The sequence below is a fragment of the Lemur catta genome, chromosome 8 (assembly GCF_020740605.2).
Source record: "Lemur catta isolate mLemCat1 chromosome 8, mLemCat1.pri, whole genome shotgun sequence".
Classification (NCBI taxonomy): domain Eukaryota; kingdom Metazoa; phylum Chordata; class Mammalia; order Primates; family Lemuridae; genus Lemur; species Lemur catta.
In genome coordinates this window covers 30,464,798-30,488,282 of record NC_059135.1, presented here as the reverse complement: position 1 = coordinate 30,488,282, position 23,485 = coordinate 30,464,798, and the positions used below count along the sequence as shown (strand labels likewise).

At 37.9% G+C, this 23,485-nt stretch overlaps 2 protein-coding genes across 3 annotated transcripts in view; both read right to left on the bottom strand.

The window, feature by feature from the left end:
- Nucleotides 1-3,317: 3,317 nt before the first annotated feature.
- Nucleotides 3,318-20,592, bottom strand: TMEM237 (transmembrane protein 237). 2 transcript variants are annotated; one of them, XM_045559732.1, is made up of 13 exons: nucleotides 20,534-20,592; nucleotides 19,191-19,222; nucleotides 18,525-18,535; nucleotides 17,262-17,318; nucleotides 15,009-15,146; nucleotides 13,372-13,492; nucleotides 12,410-12,567; nucleotides 9,732-9,855; nucleotides 9,238-9,429; nucleotides 8,329-8,402; nucleotides 7,580-7,673; nucleotides 6,627-6,748; nucleotides 3,318-3,837 (listed from the first exon to the last, which is right to left on the bottom strand). In XM_045559732.1, exons 1-13 carry the CDS (start codon nucleotides 20,549-20,551, stop codon nucleotides 3,770-3,772), a joined length of 1,209 nt encoding a protein of 402 aa, XP_045415688.1. In that variant the 5' UTR covers nucleotides 20,552-20,592; the 3' UTR covers nucleotides 3,318-3,769. The 2 variants fall into 2 exon arrangements, with proteins under 2 accessions (XP_045415688.1, XP_045415689.1); XM_045559733.1 differs by lacking the exons at nucleotides 3,318-3,837; nucleotides 7,580-7,673 and having other exon boundaries at nucleotides 6,633-6,748.
- Nucleotides 20,593-22,174: 1,582 nt separating this feature from the next.
- The window catches only part of MPP4 (MAGUK p55 scaffold protein 4), a 43,974-nt gene continuing 42,663 nt past the window's right edge, over nucleotides 22,175-23,485 (bottom strand). The window contains exon 22 of the mRNA XM_045559726.1: nucleotides 22,175-22,712. Within this exon, the coding sequence (XP_045415682.1) occupies nucleotides 22,521-22,712 (192 nt within the window). The 3' untranslated portion in view covers nucleotides 22,175-22,520. The remainder of the gene's footprint in view (nucleotides 22,713-23,485) is intronic.

Genomic DNA, 23,485 nt, shown 5'->3' with positions numbered 1-23,485 from the left:
CGTGCTCAAAGCCTAATTGGCTAGTACTTATTTCTAGAAATCTGAGTTCTTTGTACCTGACCAAGGATTCTAACCAGCAAGGTGTCCCTGTGTTATCTGTCCAGTGTAGTGTCTCACCACCAGGCTGACAATAAAAGCATCTTGAATAATGAGTCATGATGCATTTACCTATTGGACTGGACCAGCTTGCATGCCAACCTGATCCACTAAAAAAAGCTAGAGAAAGTTGCATGAATTCTCATCCACAGCCCTAGCAACATGCCTTGAGTTAGTCACTGTGAGATCATTCCCTACCTCCTGGAGACATGCATTAGCAATGAACTTCTCCCAAGCTTCCCAATCATCACGGTCAAAGGAATCTTTGATAGACGCCACTGGGTTTTTCCTGATGAAGGACTTGTACAGGTCCACCAGCTTGTCAGGATTATGTACCTCCTGGGGTCATCAGGAGATTTGAAGTCCAGGTGGTATTCCCCTGATCTGAAAGAATTCAAGGCAACTATGTCCATGCCAATTACAATATTATCAGTGTAGCCAGCTTTTCCAATTGCATTCTGTAACAGCTGCAGTCTTCTTTATTCTCTAGGATGTAAGGAGATAAACTCCCACCAACCCTGTATTGGCATTCTATTGCTGCCATAACAAAATACCACAAATTTAGCTTAGCCAACACACATTTGCTATCTTATAGTTCTGTATGTCAGAAGTCTTACATGGAGGCACCAGGCCAAAATCAAAGTGTCCACAGAGCTGTATTCCTTTTTGTAGGTTCTAGAGGAGAACCTGTTTCCTTGCTTATTTAGGATGTTGGCAGAATTCAGTTTCTTGCAATTATGGTATCGAAAGCCATTTCCTTACTGGCTGTCAACCAAGGGCCATACTCAGCTTCTAGAGGTCATCCACATTCCTTGGCTAGTGGCCCCCTCCTGCACCTTCAAAGCCAGCAACACCACAACTTTCTGACCCATTTCTTTGACCACAGACACGAAAAGTTCTCTTTTCTGCTTTCAAGGAGTCATGAGATTATACTGGGCCACCCAGATAATACAGGATAAACTCATTTCAAGGTTCATTATCTTAATCATGTCTGCAAAATCCCTTTTCCCAAAAGTAATATATTCACAGGTTCCAGGGATTAGGACATGGACTTCGTTGGGGGACATTATTCAGCCTACCATAGTCTACCACATTGAAAGCAGCTTTCTCATATTCTTCTTGATGACACTGCTGAGGTGTGGTAAGCCTCGGCTCTAATGAGCATGGCTTTCCCGAAGTTTTTTTTAACAGGGAAGATCATGAACTCAAAACACCACCAGCTTCTTGCCAGAATGAGAACCATTGCTCATCACAGTGAAAGCTGGAACTGGCAAAATGACTTCAAAATTCCCAGCAAATTCACAATTCTGTGACAACAGGGAGAACCCCTTTTAGGCAGCTCCAGCCTCACAGACAGCAAAACATATTCCTAGTATGGTGCTCACACCAAATTTAGACCTATTCTCAGGCCCATCTATCCCTACCATCGATTTGTCAATCCTTTCTATTCCACAACATTCATTTATTTGCTATCAGGGCAGTTTTACTGATGTGCTCAACAGCCTTTGAGACACTTTTTCCCATAGCAAGTCTTACCATTGTCTTTTGAGCTCCAAGGTCTCACAGATACCAACTGAGAAACCTAACTGGATATATCTCTGAAGAGATCTTCTCCAGTGCAAGACCCATCTCAAGAGTGGGATTTCCTGGAATGCCAAAGATCTCTCTTACAAAGAGCTTGAGAATAGGGATGGCAAATTTCTTCTGGTATTTCCTGTTGCTAAAAAAAAAAAAAAAAAAAAAAAAAAAAAAAAAAAAAAGAGCAAAGGGTACTGCAGAGGTCAATTGGGAGTGTTAGCCCAACAAGCTCACCAGCCTCTCCTTTACTCCCCTGAGCTCTGGGCCTGCTCAGCTTCTCTTGTGCTATATATGTTTCTTAAAGCTCCCTACATCTGCAGTCCCCAACCCCCAGTACCAGTCCATGGCCTGTTAGGAAGTGGGCGTACAGCAGGAGGTGAGCATGGGGCAAGTGAGGTAAGTTTCACCTGTGTTTACCACCATTCCCCATCACTCACATCATCATCATAAGCTCTGCCTCCTGTCAGATCAGCAGCAGCATTAGATTCTTACAGGAGCATGAACCCTACTATAAACTGTGCATGTGAAGGATCTAGGTTGTGTACTCCTTATGAGAATCTAATGCCTGATGATCTGAGGTGAAGCTGGGGAGCAGTTGCAAATACAGATTATCATTAGCAGAGAGGTCTGACTGTACAATAAATATAATGCACTTGATATATAATGCATCCCAAAACCACCTCTCACCTCCTGTCCGTGGAAAAATTGTCTTCCATGAAACGAGTCCCTGGTGCCAAAAAGTTTGGAGACCACTGCCCTATATGATTCTGATGTGCAACCAGATATGGGAACCACTGGTATACATTTTAAAGAGAAGTAACTTTTCAGGTTATAAAACTTTTCAAACAGGCCAGGCACGGTGGCTCATGCCTGTAATCCTAGCACTCTGGGAGGCCGAGGCAGGTGGATCGCTCGAGGTCAGGAGTTCCAGACCAGCCTGAGCAAGAGCGAGACCTCTCTCTACTAAAAATAGAAAGAAATTATCTGGCCATCTAAAAATATATATACAAAAAATTAGCTGGGCATGGTCGCGCATGCCTGTAGTCCCAGCTACTGGGGAGGCTGAGGCAGAAGGATTGCTTAAGCCCAGGAGTTTGAGGTTGCTGTAAGCTAGGCTGACGCCATGGCACTCTAGCCTGGGCAACAGAGTCAGACTCTGTCTCAAAAAAAAAACAAAAAAAAAAAACCTTTTCAAACAAACAGATATATTTCCTTTTTATTAGCCATGATATAAAGCATCTTTTTTTTTTTTTTTTTTTTTGAGACAGAGTCTCACTTTGTTGCCCGGGCTAGAGTGAGTGCCGTGGCATCAGCCTAGCTCACAGCAACCTCAAACTCCTGGGCTTAAGCGATCCTACTGCCTCAGCCTCCCGAGTAGCTGGACAGGCATGCGCCACCATGCCCGGCTAATTTTTTCTATATATATTTTAGTTGTCCAGATAATTTATTTCTATTTTTAGTAGAGACGGGGTCTCGCTCTTGCTCAGGCTGGTCTCGAACTCCTGACCTCAAGCGATCCACCTGCTTCGGCCTCCCAGAGGGCTAGGATTACAGGCGTGAGCCACAGCACCCAGCCTAAAGCATCTTTAAAGCTAAATTACATATAATTGCTGCATGATACACAATACACTAAGACAGTTTCCGAAAAGACAAATTTCATATTTCAATTTATTCAGTAAGGAGACATCAAAAATAAATAATGAAGGCCTTTTTTCCCTTCTACCTTATTCTCTAAATTTATGTTGAAACCTGATAAATATTTTGTAACACTAAAGTTATGGCTTTTTCTGAATTAGTGCTTTTCAAGATAATGAGTATAAATACAACTAATTTGAGAAAAAAGGAAATAAACACTTTTACCTGCTGGTTTCTAAATCATTATCTCCTTTGTCATTAAGATGGTAATGCTATAGAAATTAATGTTCGGGTATAAATAGATACAATTTTAACATTTTACATAATCTTGAGAAATGTTTCAGTATTATATAATCAAAAAATCTATTATAAATATACATATACACATCTTATAAAAATATATTTAAAAACAAAAATGGGAAAAATACTGGGTCATTATTCCTCTGAAGGTGAGTTGGCATTATGAAGAGGCTTTGATTGCTTTATCTTTATCAGGATATTCTTCCACATCAGAAGAGAACATTAACTCTGGAGAAGAAAATGAACATGTACTTAAAAAGGTTTCCTAGTGCTCCAAAAAGAGTTTTATAGCTTACTAATAAACAGTCTTTTGAGATACTGACATAATATATGGTAGTAGAAGGCCCTCAAGTACAAGTAAGAATTCTTGATAGTGAAATATGATTTACAAGGTGAATTAATAACAAATGCACAAGTTTTATATTTTAAAATGTTCAAGTTTTAAATGCATTATGAACCCCGGAAAAAATAAAACGTATATAATGGAGACAATATAAGAAAATCTTACCAGGAAATTTGAGTTACTTAGAGAATCCAGGATCATTAAGCAGCTAAAAGGTCTAATTCTACAGTGATCAGATAATTTAAAAATGTAGAGGACAAATACAGAGGAAGGACTTGGGACTAAAAACAGGTGTATGCCAGGATATTTTAAATGTGTTACTCCATTTAATCACCAAAGCGATCCAATAAGCTAGGTATTATCATCCCCATTTTATATTTACTTTTTTAATCCACATGTTATGTGACTCCCATGGCCTGAAAAGAGAGCAGGATTCTGGGTATATTTACTAAGTAACACACTGTGTGATTTACACTGAATACTGCACAACCCACCTGAATGTAGCTTTCATCTCAACCATAGTACAGAATGTCATTAGTTGACATTTCTACATTTAAACTATTACTTAGCATAGATATGTAATTTATTAAAATGCCAATAAATATAGAAAAAGAAAACCTTAAGAATCTAGTAAAATAAAGTCCCCTAAGAATTAGATGAAAATTCTTTGAATAATCAAAAACTATACCAAGTGAAAGAAAAAAAGTAAAATACATAAAGCCTAAGAAGATTTTTTTTTTTTTTTTTTTTTGAGACAGAGTCTCACTTTGTTGCCCGGACTAGAGTGAGTGCCATGGCGTCAATCTAGCTCACAGCAACCTCAAACTCCTGGGCTTAAGCAATCCTACTGCCTCAGCCTCCCGAGTAGCTGGGACTACAGGCATGTGCCACCATGCCCGGCTAACTTTTTCTATATATATTTTTAGTTGTCCAGATAATTTATTTCTATTTTTAGTAGAGACAGGGTCTCGCTCAGCCTGGTCTCGAACTCCTGACCTCGAGCGATCCACCTGCCTCGGCCTCCCATAGTGCTGGGATTACAGGCGTGAGCCACTGCGCCCGGCCTAAATACTTTAAATATATCAAAAGGAATAAAACAACACAATATTCAGTGGAACAACAAGAGAATTACAATGCAAAATGGTACACTCATGAAGGGAAATATACAAGAAAATTATATTCTTTGTCATAGTTTTTAATTTTTTTTTGAGACCGAGTCTCACTCTGTTGCCCAGGCTAGAGTGCCATGGTGTCAGCCTAGCTCACAGCAACCTCAAACTCCTGGGCTCAAGCAATCCTCCTGCCTCAGCCTCCCGAGTGGCTGGGACTACAGGCATGTGCCATCATGCCCGGCTAATTTTTTCTGTATATTTTTAGTTGTCCATATAATTTCTTTCTATTTTTAGTAGAGATGGGGTCTCGCTCTTGCTCAGGCTGGTCTCAAATTCCTGAGCTCAAACGATCCACCTGCCTCGGCCTTCCAGAGTACTAGGATTACAGGCGTGAGCCACCTTGCCCGGCCTGTCATAGTTTTTATATGTGGAAATGTTGGGAAGAGTCTCCATTCTAAGACTTCTGAGATAGATTGGTTATAATTAGTTGATCAAAAATATTATAATAACCAAAGTCCAGAAAATATCCATAAAAGACATTCAAGATCCTCATTTGTATAGTGGTTAAAAAAAAAATTCAAGAATGAAATTGTGGAACAACTGTCAAGGAAATGTAATTTATAATACAAATACTGAGCGGTTCCTAAAGCAGTGCTAAAGGATTAGCAGTTTGCTGATATGATTCCTCTTTTTCAGGTGTTCCAAAAGGGGTCTAAGGACTAGAGATTAGTGAATCTCACTGCACACTGAGCACGTTAAAGGTAAAATTACTAAACACTTTGTTAAACAATGAAGGGTTAAGGATTTGTGCCAAGCAGAGGAAGAGGTAAGAATAATTCACTTGAATATGTGTCTGAGAGGCTACATAGATGAAGTACGATGTATTTCAATTGAAGAGATGCTTTCATCAGAAGGAGACTTAGAAAAGTGAAGAGCAAAGACTTTCCATAAATTACTTGAAGGGTTCCAAGAGAAGAAATATTCCCCAATTATGCACAAGGACCACAGAAGCCCGCATTAAGTACTTCCAGACTCCAGCTCTCCTAGGTACTCCTCCGGCTTCTCATTACACACTTCATTTCCATTCTTCTTTTTGTTTTCTGTTTTTTTTTTGTTGTTGTTTTGTGGTTTTTGTTGTTGTTGTTGAGACAAGGTCTCGCTCTGTCACCTGGGCTAGAGTGCAGTGGCGTCATCATAGCTCACTGTAACCTCCAACTCTTGGGCTCAAGCGATCCTCCTGCCTCAGCCTCCTGTGTAGCTGGGACTATAGGCATGGGCCACCACACTCAACTAAGTTTTCTATTTTTTATAAAGACAGGTCTTGCTCTTGCTCAGGCAGGTCTTGCACTCCTGGTCTCAAGCAATCCTCCTGCCTCGGCCTTCCAGAGTGCTAGGATTACAGGCATGAGCCACCGTACCCAGCCTTTCTATTCTTCTTATATCATATTAATTTAAATATGTATTTGTTATTGGAATATCATGTGCTATCCATATTAAAAGAAGATTTGTAAAATCATTATAAAAGATTTCAGGATATTTTTATACTATTTTTTCTTCAATACCTTCACTAAGATCCATGCCTGGTCTATAAGACAAAAAAAGCCAAGACAATCCAACCAGAAGAGTCACGACCAGATTCACCACAATCCACGGCTGAAGAATCTGTTCCTCAATTCCTGCTGCCCTAAAGATGTAGAAATGCTCATTAGAAATGTCTTCATTTTTGGTTCATATATGCAAATGTACATATTTTATCAACTTTAATAAAAAACAGCAGTCCTCTCCTACACAAATAACAAATAAGGCATGAAAAAAATATAATTTCCCCATAAAATACACCATACATATCATGAAATCAAGGGCTCAATGGTTACTGGAACTCTAAACAGATCTGCTCTGTACATTAATATAAATGGAAAGTTATCATTCCCAAGAAAATTTTCTAAAAGTTTCCCTTCCAACTACCATGACATTACTCATCTATGAAGTATCTTTCCTTTCTCTCTTTACCCCTAGCCACTCTCTCAAAAAAGACTGCCCCGCTGAGTTTTATGAACTGGAATCTCAGCAGTTCTGTCAGCTTCATGGCTGGCCACCCATCTGCAGATGCTGGCTCTCCCTAGTCTGCTCTTTGTAGCATTGCTTGGTTTTCCAAATCTGTCCCCACTACATGCTCCCATCACTGCTTTGGCGTATAGGCTCCCTGATGGGAGGTAAGGATGCAAAGTTCCCCCAGTCCACTGTGTGATGACTTATTTTAGAGCCATAACTTGAAAAACTAAAACAGATTTTTAAAAAGAAGACATTTCATGAAAAATGCAGATACATATAACTATAGTTATCTGTCAACCAAAAGAATAGGTACTTTCTTGCCATAGTTTTAGAAACAAAAACAGGGCCTTCATTATTATTTATAGATGAAAACATGAAAAAGAGAGGAAGAATAAGAAAAGTACCATCACTCCCATTGTTGCTGCTACCATTAACAATTGCTAATGTCATCATGAATTCTTACCAGAGGCTACCATTAACAGAAGAAGGTGTGTAAAGGTGGATTCTGTCACTTGTCATTTGCTGACTCAGAGATAGTATAAGAGCAGTAAAGTACACTGAGAAAAAGACAAATGAAATTACTAGTAATTTTTAACAACCTAGTTTGTTTTGAATTTATAGATTACTTTAAGGTCAAAAATAATCTGTTACTTTGGTGAATGATGATATAAAAAAATTCATTTGACCAATTTCAATAGGCTTAATATCCTTATATCATTTTTTGAGAACACAGGTGCAGAGGGACCTTTTGAGATGCTCACTATTTCATCATTAGAACTGACAAGAACCTACAAGGTCTTTTAAAAAATTAAATGACTTACTCAAAGTCCTAAAACCAGTTTTATTAATATTCTCATAACTTAGAATAAAATTATCAAATTACCAAAATTATCAGAAAGATATAAAAATGTTTGTTACTAAAAGGCCATTCCAGCTCAATCTGTTTAATGTCAAGTAGAATATATAAAAGCTAAAAATTAAGTAATATAAAGCAACAAATGAAACTTTTAAAACTTATTTAATGAACCTCTACTGAAAAATAATTCTACTAAAATTATGCCTACCATGTTTTAATTATAAATTCATCTATATGCAATGTTTAAAAAGAGCAATAATATAAAACTCTTTCAAAAATAAAATTATATTTTTCCTGTTCAAAATTACAGTATAACTCAAGTATTACATAGTTATCAAATTAAAGTATTTACTCACAGAAAGATGCTAAAGCTGTTGGATCCAGGGCAAAAAAATTTCGGATTGCTACTGATGTTTTAGCAAAGTCAATCCTAGAAAACACAAAAGTGTCTTGTCACAGTACAATTGTGAACTTTTTATCAAAACTTTACTTTCCCGACCATAGTTTTTTCCTTCTCTATTCTAATGCTACCACATACACTATTTATTACTAGGCTTTAAATAGCTACAGGTTATACTTACTACAAATGAAAAATATCTTATTCACAAAAGCCACATAAAACATCTAACTAGAAGACTAATTTAGGCAACACTGCTACAGAGTTAAGACATCCTGAAGAAACAAATTAAACTTGATCTGCAAAATTTCATTAGGTTCTACCTCTTTCTATTACCCGTATCCTTGAGCTATAACTAGGTGTTTGAATGGGCTGAATTATGTTCCCAAAAAGATATGGAGGGGCATGGAACACACTTTCCCTCAGAGACCTCCAAAAAGAAACCAACCTTGGCCACATCTTGATTTCAGGCTACTAGGCTCCAGAACTGTGAAAGAATAAATCTCTGTTGTTTTATGCCAGCCAGTGTGTGGTACTTTGTTACAGCGGCCCTAGAAAACTAATACAATGCCCCGAGTCTTACCTATACCTGATTTAATTGATTTTGAAGATGATATTTGGGGCTTTTTCAGTTGATTATATTTGGATGAAATTTTGGACTTATGAGTTGATGCTGGAATGGGTTAAGACTTTTGTTGATATTTTGTTCATGGTAGTTCCATCCCCCCAAAAAAGAACAGAAACAGACTGGCTTTAAAAATGTCAAAGTAATATTAATATCTACAAATCTATTTTGAAAACTGTCACAGCCAGTGACACATTTGGCTCAACACTTTGTTAGAAGGATCTGCAATCACAACAGTATTACCTGTCAAAAGCTGAAATTGTACTTAGAGACAAAAGCAAGTAGAGAAGACTCTGGAATGGATATGCTAGGGTCTTGTATTGTTGCAGAAGGTTTGAGAGGTTAGATAGCTGATCTCCTGCTAAAACATATATCACAACAATATTCCACACAGCACAGCCAGCCAAGAATCCATGAGAAAAGAGACCAATCATCCTGAATGGAAAAAGGTTTAATTATTATACATCAATTACTGAAGTAAAAAGCTAAAGTATTTTTTAAATCTCTTCACATGTAAGAATAAAATTCAATATTTCATGAAAAGTAAAAATAAGCTTTTCCTTTTTACTTATATTAATAGACAGATCACTTAATTCCAATGGAATGTTTAAAAAATATACCTACCTACCATTTTAAGTTGTCAGTTTTGTTAGCAGTATTGAACAGCCAAGACTTTTTTTTTAATTATGGAACCCATGTAACATTTGTTTTAAGAAAAGTCCAACAACAGCAGTCACCTGAAGGCCCGGTGCACTGAAAGTGCCACGTCTCTGGTGGTCCAGGAGGGGTTCATCTCCATTGACATATCTGTGTTTTCTGTGGTCTTTATCAACTCTGAACGATCAGCAGCTTGGAATCGCCCTAAGAACATATTAACACAATTACTAATAACTAGAAAAGAGAACCTTTTTTCATTATTCCACACTCAAGAAACCTCAGACTAAGACTGAAATTTTCCTGTTTTTCTATCTAAAAATTCTCCTTGACTCAGTACCTATTTCAGAGGGCTCTTTTCTTTTGGTTGCCTTAAACATGCTATTTTTTTCATCTATAGGAAAAATTAGCAATGGCACTGTACTTTCTTCTCAACCCGAAATGAATGTTAAGTAACAATTTTAGAAATCAATTATATTTAATGAAATATAATAATGAACTTTCAACTCAGAATAAAGTCTAGAAACCTTTAATATGACATCCTCTACAAAATCTTACTTTAGAGACTCCAGAAGTATTAACGCTTAAATGCCTATACTATTGGGGTAAGTCAATACTTGAAAACTACTTTAACTTCCTTAGTAAAAGATGTCAGGGTGTGTAGCATGGCTTTCTGAGATGACAGAAAAGAAATGGGCTATTTCATAAATTTCTCTTTAGAAGATTCCTATGAAAACTATCAGTTCAAGTGTCAGCACTGCAGTAGTGCATGAGCAGGGCTCTATCCTGCTGATGAGCAGGCTCCTTCTTGTATAATGTAGTAATACACAAGTGGACCTTGGAAAGCAGGAAAGGTTCCATTTTAATTACCTTCAGGAAACCCAGCTCTCAGGTGTTTTGGAGGATGAAGGCAAGGGTGTGACAGTTAATTTTCCCTAAGAAAAGACAACTTCTGGGCAGACAGCAGAACCACTGGTACCTTTTATGGTCACTCTAGTAGGGAAGTTTCTATGCTAAGGGAAGCAAGAATAAAAATGAGGATTGAGTGATATTGCTTAAAAATAGACTGGAGTAAATTAAATGGCCACATGGTATACCAGTAAAAGCACTTGACTAGAAGTAATGACACCTCGGTTTAAGTACTACTTCTACACTAACCAACTGTAAGAAACTGGGTGAGTTAGCCTCTCCAGCCACAGGTTTCTCCTTGGCCAAGAACTCCAAGATCCCTTAGATGGGATCTTATGAAATCAGAGTTCAAAAACAATTTACACAAAATCAAAATTGTAAATTTTAAGGACTAACCTTTATGTTTCAGATGAGAGTAGTTTAGGCAGCATACCCATAGCAAATCTATGGGAGTAGTATATGATCATGATCATGCTTTGGGTAGGTTTTTCTTAAAAACTGTGTTATGGACTGACTGTGTCCCCCCAAGATTCGTATATTGAAGCCCTAACCCCCAATGTGATGGTATTTGTAGGTGGGATCATTGGCAGGTAATTAGGTTTAAATGAGGTCATGAGGGTGAGGCTCCCATGATGAGATTAGCATCCTTTTAAAAAGAGGAAGAGACATCAGAATTCTCTGTCATGCAAGGACACAATGAGCAGGCAGCCATTTGCAAGGCAGGAAGGGGCCTTCAACAAGAAGCAAATCTGTCAGTACCTAGTCTTGGACTTCCCACCTTCAGGAACTATGAAAAATAAATGTCTGTTGTTTATGCTACCCAGTCTATGGTATTTTGTTATAGCAGCCTGAGCTAAAATACATTGCAAACCCAGTCTTATAACCAATACATGTTATACAATATCAGAATTATTTTCCAAAAGAATACACAGCTCTAATATTGTATTTCTTATTTAATACAGTAGTACCATCATGAATTTTCTCTCATTTATTGTTACTTATATAATTTATATCATTACCTCCCCCACCAACACAACCACTACCAATTGCAGAAAACTGGTAAACTACAACATAGTTTAAAGAAACAGATGGAGGCCAAGTGCGGTGGCTCATGCCTATAATCCTAGCACTCTGGGAGGCTGTGGTGGGAGGATCACTTGAGCTGAGGAGTTCGAGACCAGCCTGAGCCAAGAGCGAGACCCCATCTCTACTAAAAATAGAAAAAATTAGCCAGATGTGGTGGAACGCGCCTGTAGTCCCAGCTACTCCGGAGGCTGAGGCAGGAGGATTGCTTGAGCCCAGGAGTTTGAGGTTGCTGTGAGCTAGGCTGACACCACTGCACTTGAGCCTGGGTGACAGAGTGAGACTCTGTCTCAAGAAAAAAAAAAAAAAAAAGAAAGAAAGAAACAAACAAACAGGTGGGGGTGGAAGATTTTAAAAAAATACCCATAATCCCATAACCCAGAAACAACCAGCATGAATATTTAGACCACTTCCTTCAAGTCTTTTGTCCTATGCATTCTTCTGTAGTTGTGATCAAACCCTGTGTGTATGCTTATTTTTCATTAGAATCTTTCCATGAAATGAAAAATTGCCCCTAAAAGTTATTCTTAATGGTACAGAATATTTTATTAGATACACCAAAATTTACTGAAATCATTCACCTCCTATTTTACATTTAGGTTGTTTCCAGTTTCTCACTCTCATGAAAAATAGTGTGGTGATTAGCTTTGTGTATAAATGTTTGTCCATATTTGCGCTTATTTCCTTAAATCAGATTTCTAGAAATATAATTACCAGGTCAAAGGATATCCTTGTGCAATTTTTAAAGAGCTCATGTTCCAATACTTACGGCTTTTTTCCACAAATACTTTGCCTACAGGATGGCTGGTGCCGGTGGGTGCAGTGAATATAGACTGTTGTTCTGGAGTAGTTTGCTCATCAGTAATTATGTCTTCATCTTCTATTCCTAGCTCATTGGCATACTGTAATTCTGCTGGCTTAGTTTTCCTATAATAAGGGAATGTATAAGAGAAATGGATGATTACTGAATTTTTACAGGCCCACATAAGGAACTACCTATAAATACAATGGAAAGAGTCCTGAATATAGTCAAGAAATTTGGTTTTTACTCAAATGAATCTGTTATTAACAGGTATGTGCAGCAAGTTGCCTATATTTCTGTGAGTCTCAGTTTTCTCATCTGGAAAATGAAGTGACTAAACTAGATCTGTAAGGTTCTTTACAAACTTAAAATTATATTATTTTATATAGACACTATTTGTAGGGTCACTTTCAAATACAAACAATAGTGTTATACAACTTTCATTATATTTCTTTAAAGTATGTCATTCATTTTATCTTAATTTCCCATGCTAAAATAGTTTTACCTATTGCTGAAATAATAATGTGAACATATTAACATGAGAAAACAAATAATAGTCTATTTTATTATCTTTAATTTTTAATATCCTTAATATCTAATTTATTTGCTACTTATATAAAATCTTCTATTTGTGTTCTTTTTTTAGACACAGCTAAGATTTTTTATTTAAGTACAATATTAACTTTTTTATTTTTTCAGTGGTTCATTCTTTTCAAATTTATCATTAGAGTAGTTAACCTAATATTTTGTAAAACTACTTATCCTAGAGATATAAAGCTATCTATAGTATAGTATAGCTATACTATATATATATATATATATAGTATAGAGTATTCAATAAAACTTAATGAAAAACTACAGTTTGGGAGTTTCAAATAAAGTATCAGAGTAACCCTGGAGAATATTTAGAAGGATAAATAAACTCTTACTTTGTCTTTCTTCGAGGTTTTTGAATAACTGCCTCCTCACCTGGCTCCACATCAACACCATTTTCATTTCGTAATAAAGATGGACTAGACGTCTTCTTTTGGGTGAAAGAAGTCTCCAATTCTGAAAATAAAACAAATTAAGTTTTCAAATGACTAAAACATAAAAAGTAATGTACCAGACTTTTGCAAGACAAGAGAACTTTAAGAATTTTAACTGGTGCCCATCTCTATTGATATGAAGGAAAAAAATTTTTAAAAGAAGAATTTTAACTGGGAAAAATTTTTTTCACTATCTCACAAACTTTAAAAATTGTACACCTCTAAACTTTCAACATAAAATGTGAAATTACAATGCCAAACAATAAGAAAAAAAATTAAGTAATCCAACACCCAGGGTGTGTTAGAGATCCCCAGGATTACCACCAGGTTCAGTGATTTGCTAGAAGGGCTCACAGGACTCGGAAATCATTACGTTCACAGTTACAGTTTACTATAGCAAATGGATATAAAGCAAAATCAGCAAAAGCATGTGGAACAAAATCCAAAGGAAACCAGGTACAAGCTTCCAAGAGTCCTCTATCAGTGGAGTCAGAGAGGATGCACTAGTCCTTCAGCAATGAGTTGGGACAACATATGACATATGTTCTACCAGGGAAGCTCATTAGAAATGCAGAGCCCAAGGTTTTCACTGGGGGCTAGAGTCACATAGGGCTAACACATACCAAAATTCCAGATTCCCAGAAGGGAAGCAGGTGTCCAGCAAAAATCATATTGCCACTTTATAACTTAGGGAAAGTTTTATAACAGTACAGGGAGCTGCTTGCCGTCAAGTGTCCAGACACCAGTCAAGTGCCAAACTTGTAAGCAGGCCTTTCTAAGGATAACAATCTCAGGCCTGCTATGTTAACTCTTTTCTGCACCCGGGGTAGGTATTAAGTTTAAATGTGTCAATGGAGCCTTCTAACCCACGAGCAACTCTACCTACCTGGAAATACTGGCTCCCCAGTATCACATTGTTAGATATTTGGGTTATTACTAAATGCTACTCTTATAAATAATGTTGCCATTAACACCCTTTAATACTATAGTTATTAAAGTTACTTCTATTCCTAGAAATCTGGACAGGCTGTATAATTTATGCCCCTATCAGCAGTGCATGAATGTACCCATTTCCCAGCAATAATGGATTTTATAATTTGAAAAAAACTGTCAATTTTATAGGCCAAAAAGATAGCATAGTGTTTTGTTTACCTGTGAACAATGCCTGGGACATAGAAAGACTCAATAAATGTTGGCTATCGTTTCATTATATTATTGTTAATACAGAATCTATCCTTTCCCCATTTAATCTAAAATGTCCGTTTCATCATTTACTAAATTTTTATATGCACTGAGATCTGAACTTTCTGATTTAGTCCTGAATTTGTACCCCTGCTCTCATAATCTATACACATATGATCAAAAGAGTCCTGTAAAATATTCTTGACTTAAGCCACTGGAGTTACTCTAGTGGTATACATTTTAAGCAAGAAACCATCCATGGGATATGCATGGGAAAAAATTGGAGCAGACAAGTTTTTATCATATCCCCAAAATCACAACTGCTATCACAACCTAACCTTGGTCTCTTCACGTACCAAGAGGTAGCCTTGTCTTCTTCTGTCTCCTTTGAACAGGAGCCTCTAGATGCTCTTCGAGTTCTCCAGTTGGGGGCTCACTACCCTCAGATGGCCTAAGAACAGCAGTCTGAGCAAGGCCTTCCAAAGAAGCACTAGCTACAGAAAAACAGAGTAGAAAACAATGGGATAACTTGAGCAGAGACTGAATCTTAAAAAGATGGGGGAAAAGGTAACTAGAATGTTTCCTGTATAGTAACTCCTTCTCTTTCAGAACTAATTGTGCCGCAAATCTTGATTTCTTCCCTCCTCACCTATAACTCTGGGCTTTAAATTGAAAAGAAATAAATGAGGGAATAAGAAAGGTTGAGGAAAAAAATGGGGGGAGCTAGAAAGAAAAGCAAAAGGTGGGAGGAGGAGAAATTGCCTCAGAACATCTAGAACTTTCAAAAATGTGAAAACAGTAAAAACTGAAACCATAGAGAACTCTCTTACTTGTCTACTTCCTTAAAAATTATCAGTCTTTATATAGTTTAGTCCTTCATTAATAAATTAATGCATGACAAAGTCATCATGGATAATTGGAGTTATAAATCTCCTCATTTAGTCATTCATTTCAACCTCTTCCCTTATGAAATTGCATTAAAGAATTTCAACACATTTTGGCAGATTTGAATTTTACCTGTCTTTTTCACAAAAAAATAGAAATCGAAATATATATATATATATATATATATATTTTTTTTTTTTTTTTTTTCTTTTTTGAGATAGAGTCTTGCTTTGTTGCCCAGGCTACAGTGAGTGCCGTGCGGTCAGCCTAGCTCACAGCAACCTCAAACTCCTGGGTTTAAGCGATCCTACTGCCTCAGCCTCCCGAGTAGCTGGGACTACAGGCATGTGCCACCATGCCCAGCTAATTTTTTTTTTATATATATATTTTTAGTTGGCCAGATAATTTCTTTCTATTTTTAGTAGAGATGGGGTCTCGCTCTTGCCCGGGCTGGTGTCAAACTCCTGACCTCGAGCGATCCACCCGCCTCGGCCTCCCAGAGTGCTAGGATTACAGGTGTGAGCCACCGCGCCCAGCCAAAATAGAAATATATTAATAAACAAATGAAAAAATGCTTAACCTCACTAGTATTTACAGAAATGTGAACTAAAATAAGCTACTTTTTGCTTAGTAAATGAACAAAAAAAATTAAAAGATTGATATTGTCTGATGTTAAGGATTTAGAGAATGTGACACTCTGAAACTCCACTGGTTGTGAGAAAATAACTAAAGCTTCCTTGAAGACAATTTAGCAGAATCTATCATATCCATATGCACGTGTCCTTTACTTAGTAATTCCACTGCTAGCAATCTGTTATACAGAAATACTTCTTCCTTACCACCCACTTTTTTATGCAGAAGAACTGTAATATTATTTAGAGTAAAAAGTTTGAAATAACCCAAATGAACAACAGATCAGTGATTATGGTACATTCTCATCATGTTAATATTATGAAGTCACTGTTTAAGAACACATAACTCTGTGTATTAAGGAATACAGAGTACATGTAGAATATGATTCCTTTTATGTAAAAACAAAAAAATACTAGCACCAACCACAGAAACCTTTTAGGATTGTATGAGGTCACAAGTAAAGTGTGAAGTTATAAAGGATCAGTTAAAGGTAACTTTGAGGTTTCAAGCCTGAGTGCTGGGAAAATGGCAGGCTCTATTAATAGAAAATCATGAGAAGTAAAAATTGATTTACTGTTGAAGGTGATGATGGATTCTGGATGCATTGAGTTTGAGTTACTGATGCAACACTCAGGATTATTAGTCAATAACTAGGACCAAAAGAAGTTCATAGTATCTGTCATCATTGGAGTTTTAGTACTTCAATGATGATGTGGCCTTGCCTTCAGACTCATGCTCTAATGTAGGTATTTTCTGACTGATATGGGGGATTTAAGGACTCTGTGTCTCTAAATCCAGTAACTTGTTCAAGGGTCTGTAACCAATCATAGCTTAAAACAACTTATGGGATAAAAGACCTCAACGGGTTCAAGAATATTGTGGAAGTAAGAGCTAGGTGGAGCAACCTTTTATTCTATGAATGCTTCTAGATCCTCCTCAGGCTGCCCACTGCTTCAACTGGCCTTAACTCTCCTCAACAAAGCAGTGATGTGAAGCTGGAGGGGCCTTGCCTCTCCCTGATCTGTGAGGTTTATCATGCCTGAGGTCCTGGGAAAACTTGTGATCCCACACAACAGAGAATAACTTCTTACCTAGTGTGTTTTTTGTCCTGGGCTTCTTTTTCTTAGGACGATTAAATGGAATGTCATCTATAAAACAGAAAAAACATCAACAGAAAGGGCTGCCTAAAATGCAATGCAGAGAAGAGTCAGAAGAGAACTTCTAGTAGGGAAAAACTTTCCCTCTCTTCCCTGGGTCTAGCCAACTTCTGTACAGCAGGGGAGAAGGCAAAAAATTGATAAGGTCAAAGAGAGCCCATAGTGTGTCACCGGTAGTGCACTGCTGGTCAGTAATGTTAGAAACTGTGACATAGAGGCCGGGCGCAGTGGCCCATGCCTATAATCCTAGCACTTTGGGAGGCCAAGGCAGGAAGATCGCTTGAGGCCAGGAGTTGGAGACCAGCCTATGCAACACAGTGAGACCCCATCTCTAAAAAAATTTTTAAAAATTAGCTGGGCATGGTGGTGCCACAGCTGCCTGTAGTCACAGCTACTTGGGAGGCTGAGGCAGGAGGATTGCCTGAGCCCAGGAAAGTGAGGCTGCAGTGAGCTATGATGACGCCACTACACTCCAGCCTGTGTGACAGGGCAAGACCCTGTCTTTAAAAAAAGAAAAAAAAACTGTGACACAGAAAGTGGGCTCAACAAATATTCATCTGATCCCCTATACTTCCCAGGCCCCTTGCACTTAGGTGTGGCTTATGACTGGTTACTGGCCAATAGGCTGTGAGCAGAAATGATGAGTCATCTGGGGGCCAAAACATTGAATAAGCCAGTGAGCAACCCTCTAACTTTTTCTTCCCTTGCTATGGCAGAACTATGGGTAGAAGTGGTCTGAGTTACTACATCATTAGTAAAGAGGTAGTAGAAGGCAATTGCCCTGGATGTTGCCACAGTGGACTTTGCACTAATTAAAAATAACCCTGTGTAAGGTTATTAAGTGACTGAGATTTGGGGGTTATCAGTGTAGCATAACCTTGCCTATACTGACTAAATGAGAGATAGGCAGGTGCAGTCCCTACTACAGAGCTATAAACTAGCCAACAGTTATATTCTGGGTGACTCTATTTAGAGATGAAGTGCTTTTATAATGGTAAGGTCATCTAGTGTTGTACATCAACCATAATTTAAAAATGGCAGTCAAGGGAGAGTACTATGATAAAAAAAGATACTGTAGAATTACAAATTATAGCATTCAGATTCAATTTTAAGAGAAACAAACTAAGGAATCAAACTAATTTTTGAACACCAAATACTATTTTCGGAAAATTTTACATTAACAGTAAACTAACTCACCTTGAATAGGACTTCACATGACACCAACCAAATTTAATCAGGACAAAGAAAACAAAAAGAAACTATCAATTAGAACTCTATTATATTGTCAGACTAAAAATTGACTTAAAGAATTACAAATCTAAAATAAAATTGGCTTTCACACATCAGCTAGTTTACAAACTACTTATTGTTTATAAGTATTATAAAAAACTGTTTAATAACACTAATAAAATAACCCCAGTATTTTCTGAACCTACATATACATATTCCCTACTGTCTATTAATAAAGTAGATTAAACAGATTAAGAACTCTTATTTGTCACTGATTACAGTCAGCTTAAACTCTAAGGAAACTATTCTAGCAAACAAAAGAGGATCAGAATTCTGATAAACAAGACACTAAACCATTCAGAATGGATTTATTATCCTACTAGGTTGACATTCAAGCTTTTAAATAGAACTTTAAATAAAATACTTATAAATAACTATAATTAATGATTATTTAATTATAACTGTTATCTTTGTATCTGTAGGTTTTTCATCTTTAAAATTTTAGGAAGTCTTTTCCTAAGATTTTCAGGAAGTTTTTTCTGAATCATAATTTTGCAATGGTACTAGTCAATTTTTCTACTTTATTCATTTCACATTTTTAAAGCTCAATAATGAAATTACTATAATTTTTACCTTGGTACAGGTGGAAGGGTTCGTGGAGGACGCTGTGAGGGAAAAAAGAATAAAATTGCTTGTAAGTAAAAGCCTAGAGCATCTTTACTTCATATATCTCAAATATCAGAAAAGCATTCTTTAAAAACCTGTTGTTCAGACATGACAGAAAAATATAATGGAAGAGACTAGGATCTTCAAATCTTTTGATAATCCTGTTCATCAGTGAAACCTGGGAGGTACTGATGAGAAACAGGTCAGCAATTTTAAATTTGTTCTACCATTTCTCAATTTCATATAAAATTCCTTCCTTCCTATGTTTCTTTCTAGCTATAGGCCAGACCTTGTACTAAGCATTAGGGATACACTAATGAACAAAACAGAGAGATTAAAGCAACATGGAACTTACATTCTAATGGTTAAGTATTAGAAGGCAATGTTAAAAATATATGTGAGATAATATGTACAATTATATGTATTACATAAGATAAAATGTATACGTATATGTTTCTCATAAATATTATAGTGAATGAGGGAGAATGAGGCATCTACTTTAGTTAAGGAATGTAGGAGGCAACATTTCAGGCAAATACAAAGCCCTTTAGGGGAGATTGGGCTTGGAATGTTTCAGGTAAAAGGACAGCAATGCTGCAGCACAGTTACCAAGGAAAGGTAGGCAAAAGCCAGATTAACTAGGGCCTTGTAGACTAAGAGGAGTCTGGATTTTGTTTTAATTCAGTGGGAAAGCAATGGAGGTTTTAAGCCACATAGTAAAATACTTTTTTAAAAGATCACTTGAATACAGCGTGAAGAATGGATTTTAGGGCAGAAAGAATAGACGGGAAAGCCTTTATAAATGCTGTTTTATATGAATAAGAAAAGTCGTGCTTGTAGTTCAGAGAGCATTACAGTTAAGAAGCATTCTGGAATCTTTCAAAATAAAATACTAACAGAAATGTCTACAAGTCAATTTAATGTTCCAAGTATCTCACATGCTGCTTGCAGAAGGCATTGATTCAAAAGGGCGAAATTTTAGACATTCTCGTAGTTTGTTCCCTTTAGTTCAAACACTAGATTAATAAAAATGCTACAAGATTAGGACAAGGCACACTGTCTAAATACCATTCGGTAGTCAAAATTACAACTGGAAAAGAAAGATAGTCACATGAAAGCGCTATTGTTGTAAAGATGCCATGAAACACGTTCTATCACAGGACCCAGTTCGCATAACCCCTCATTTCAAAAGTCCCGCAAAAATGACGTTTCACCCATCAAGAGCCCCAAACCCTAAGTCGCTCAAAAGTAGGATAGCTCAACTGAAGGCAAAGAGTCTAACATCTCAAAAGTAAGTAAGACCCGCTTACCACCTGCCTCTTCCCCATTCTCTCTTTCGCCGGCCCCAGGCGCAGGGCGCCACACCCCGCCCCGCCCCGGCCGGCCGGGCGCGCAGGCGCAACGCGTCATCGGGCTGCGCCGCCCAGGCAGCTCCCAGCCACAGCCCCCGGGGGACTTTGGGGCGAGGGGCGCGCGAGGACCTGGCCGGACCTGTCCAGACTAGCCCTGCGGAACAAAGGGGCCTTGGAGTCGGGGCTGACGTGCCCAGTAGCAGAGGCCCAGCGCGCGCAGGGCTGCTATCACTGTTTTCCCATGGTTTTCTAAGTGGTTGCAGTGATTTGTTTGGGGGGAGGGAGGACGTGAGGGAAGGCCTTGATTAAAAGTCTCCGCAGGCAAACAGTGATCTCTTTTCTGGGTGGCTAAAAACCCTCTCCTCCGGTAGGAGTCTGTAGGAGAGGCCTTGCTGGCAGCATCGGAACCCGCCGGGCCTGGGCAGCGGAGGACGGAGGCGTTGTCGTGGCAACGTGGACTCAGGTCCCGGAAACTTTCGGCTCCTCTCCTCCGGGAGTTCGGGTCCCGGCCTCGCCCGACCCCAGTCCAACCGCTCACCTCACGATCAGGGCTCTTGCCTAGTGAGCCCCAGCTCGTTGGTGTCGGCCCGCCCCGAGGACAGCTGCTTTAGGGCACCCTCTGTCTCGCCACCTCTTGTGACCGACGCCCCCCTCACCGCTCACCGAGGGTCCCTCCTCCAGCCGAGGCCCCGAGTCGGTCCTCATGATGCTCTTTGCGGGGCTCCCTCGGCGCAACCGCCGCCCGCCCGAGCCGAGCTCCCCGCGACGCCGCGGCCTCCGGGCCCTGCGGGAGGCGGGGGCTTGCGGCGCCTGGCGAGGCCCCACGTTCCTAGGCGGCTGGGTTAGGGACAGACTCATCTGTTGCTCTGGGAATTCCGTGCGGGCCTGGTAGTGGGTGTGGATTAATATAAGCTATTGTTACATTTTCTACAGTTTCTTATCCTTTCTTAGACAAGTGAGTAATCAAGTTTGGGAAAACTTTTTCTCAGAGAACCACAACATAAAATCAAATCTGAGCTCACGTAAATATCATAAAAAACGACTTAATTTTCGTGTTTTTGTTTGGTGGCGTTTTGTTTTTTTAAAGAAATAAACCTTTTTCACTTTAAGTAAAAAAAACTGCAAATATTTTGAATCACACACTCTATTTTATAGTTTAAAAAGAGATGGAAAGGATAGATGAACCGTGTGGATATGGAGAAAGAATGATGCAAAAGATTGTTAACAGATACAGGGGCAGGGAGAGTGACTGGAAGTCTCAGATCCAGGGGAAGAAAGAGAAACAAGACTTAGTAATAGCATCCTCATCTTGCGGTTTTCTCATTTACAGGTCTCTAGGACTAGTGCATTGCCCGTTCCGAATTTAGGCATCCACGTGGATATGGGCTTTAGGAAAATTAGTAATTGTTACAGCTCTGATAAAAATAATTATTTCCTTGTAGCCTGATTGTAAATAATGAGGGCAGTGTAGTTTCTGTGGGTTTTGATGTTAGATGTGAAATGGGTATATTAACCTTTCTTGCTTAGTAAAGTAGGCACTTCTTGCAAAAAAAAAAAATTTCATAAAACAAAGTTTCATAAAGTAAAATACAGTTTCTGAAATTAAATACTGCTTATTTTATTTAGGAAAACTCTTTTTATCTGACTCTTACAAAGACCATATGAAATTCATGAAAGGTTCTCATACTCAGTGATTTAACATTATTCATATTGTTACCACTGCTGCACATGAGGTAAAGGAAAAAGATATTCCCTAACAGCCAAATAGGTAACTACATACCTGTACAATACAATTTTTTTCAAATAAGATTAATTAATAAACTGCTACACTTTTAAAGTTGCATGCATTATAATCAAATACTGCTGTTTTAGATTGCAGCTGTTATTCTAGATCTCTGTAACAAGGATACAGTGTTAAAACTCCAGCATTACCCAGAAGGCCTCATTAAGACTCAGTACCAGAGGAAATCCATGTTGCTGGTACCCACTGAGGCTCTTCCTGAGCCTTCTGTATAACAGACAACAACTGGGCACATGCATCTTGCAAGTTGTCATTGACGATCACATGATCAAAAAATTGGCCAAACTGAGTCTCCATTTTCTGGGCCAACTCCTCCATCTCTTGTAGGTCTTCATCCTTCAGAAGAAATATGGATAAGAAAGAAAAATATGGATAGCACAGACTTTATGAGGCAAACAGAAAAAAATATACAATTTATTGTCACATTCAACTTGAAGGTATTTATAAAAACAATTAGGTCAAATAAAGGTCTTCTGAACTACAGAACTTAGTTTTCAATCTTTAGTCTTACTTACTGTCTGGTCAATATTTTGTAAAATTTAGTAATAGTTTGTAGATAGATTACTCTCCTCAACTTCCCCATGTGGACTTAAATTATTTTATTCTATTATCTAAACACTTGAAGCTCTTAAACCACACACAACGTAAAATCAAAGAAAATTTACTAGTTTAAATAAAACTTAAACACAGATTTTGAATGAACATTAATCTGATAATAACATTATTTTGCAGATACAAAATGGCCACTTTGAACATGTGAATGATACGACCTGTTTCTGTTGAGTTGAGCATATCCTTTGCTTCATGATGACTTAATTCACCTGTAGTATTGTCTGTTTCTGCTACTGTGAAACATTCATTCAATGAAGGTCATTTGGCCTTCACTTGGCACTAATACATTAAATTCTTTTCTGTTATTTTCTTATTTGTCTATGACAATTAAAATAGTACAACTTGTTACCAATGTTACCAATCTTAAATACAAATGCAGGCACTGAAATCTTGCAGCAGTACTCCTTTACAAGGTGACCGTACATATGATACAGAAACAATTTTGTTAATTTGTTTAGACTGCCATAAAAAATGAGAACACAATTTTAAATGCCCAC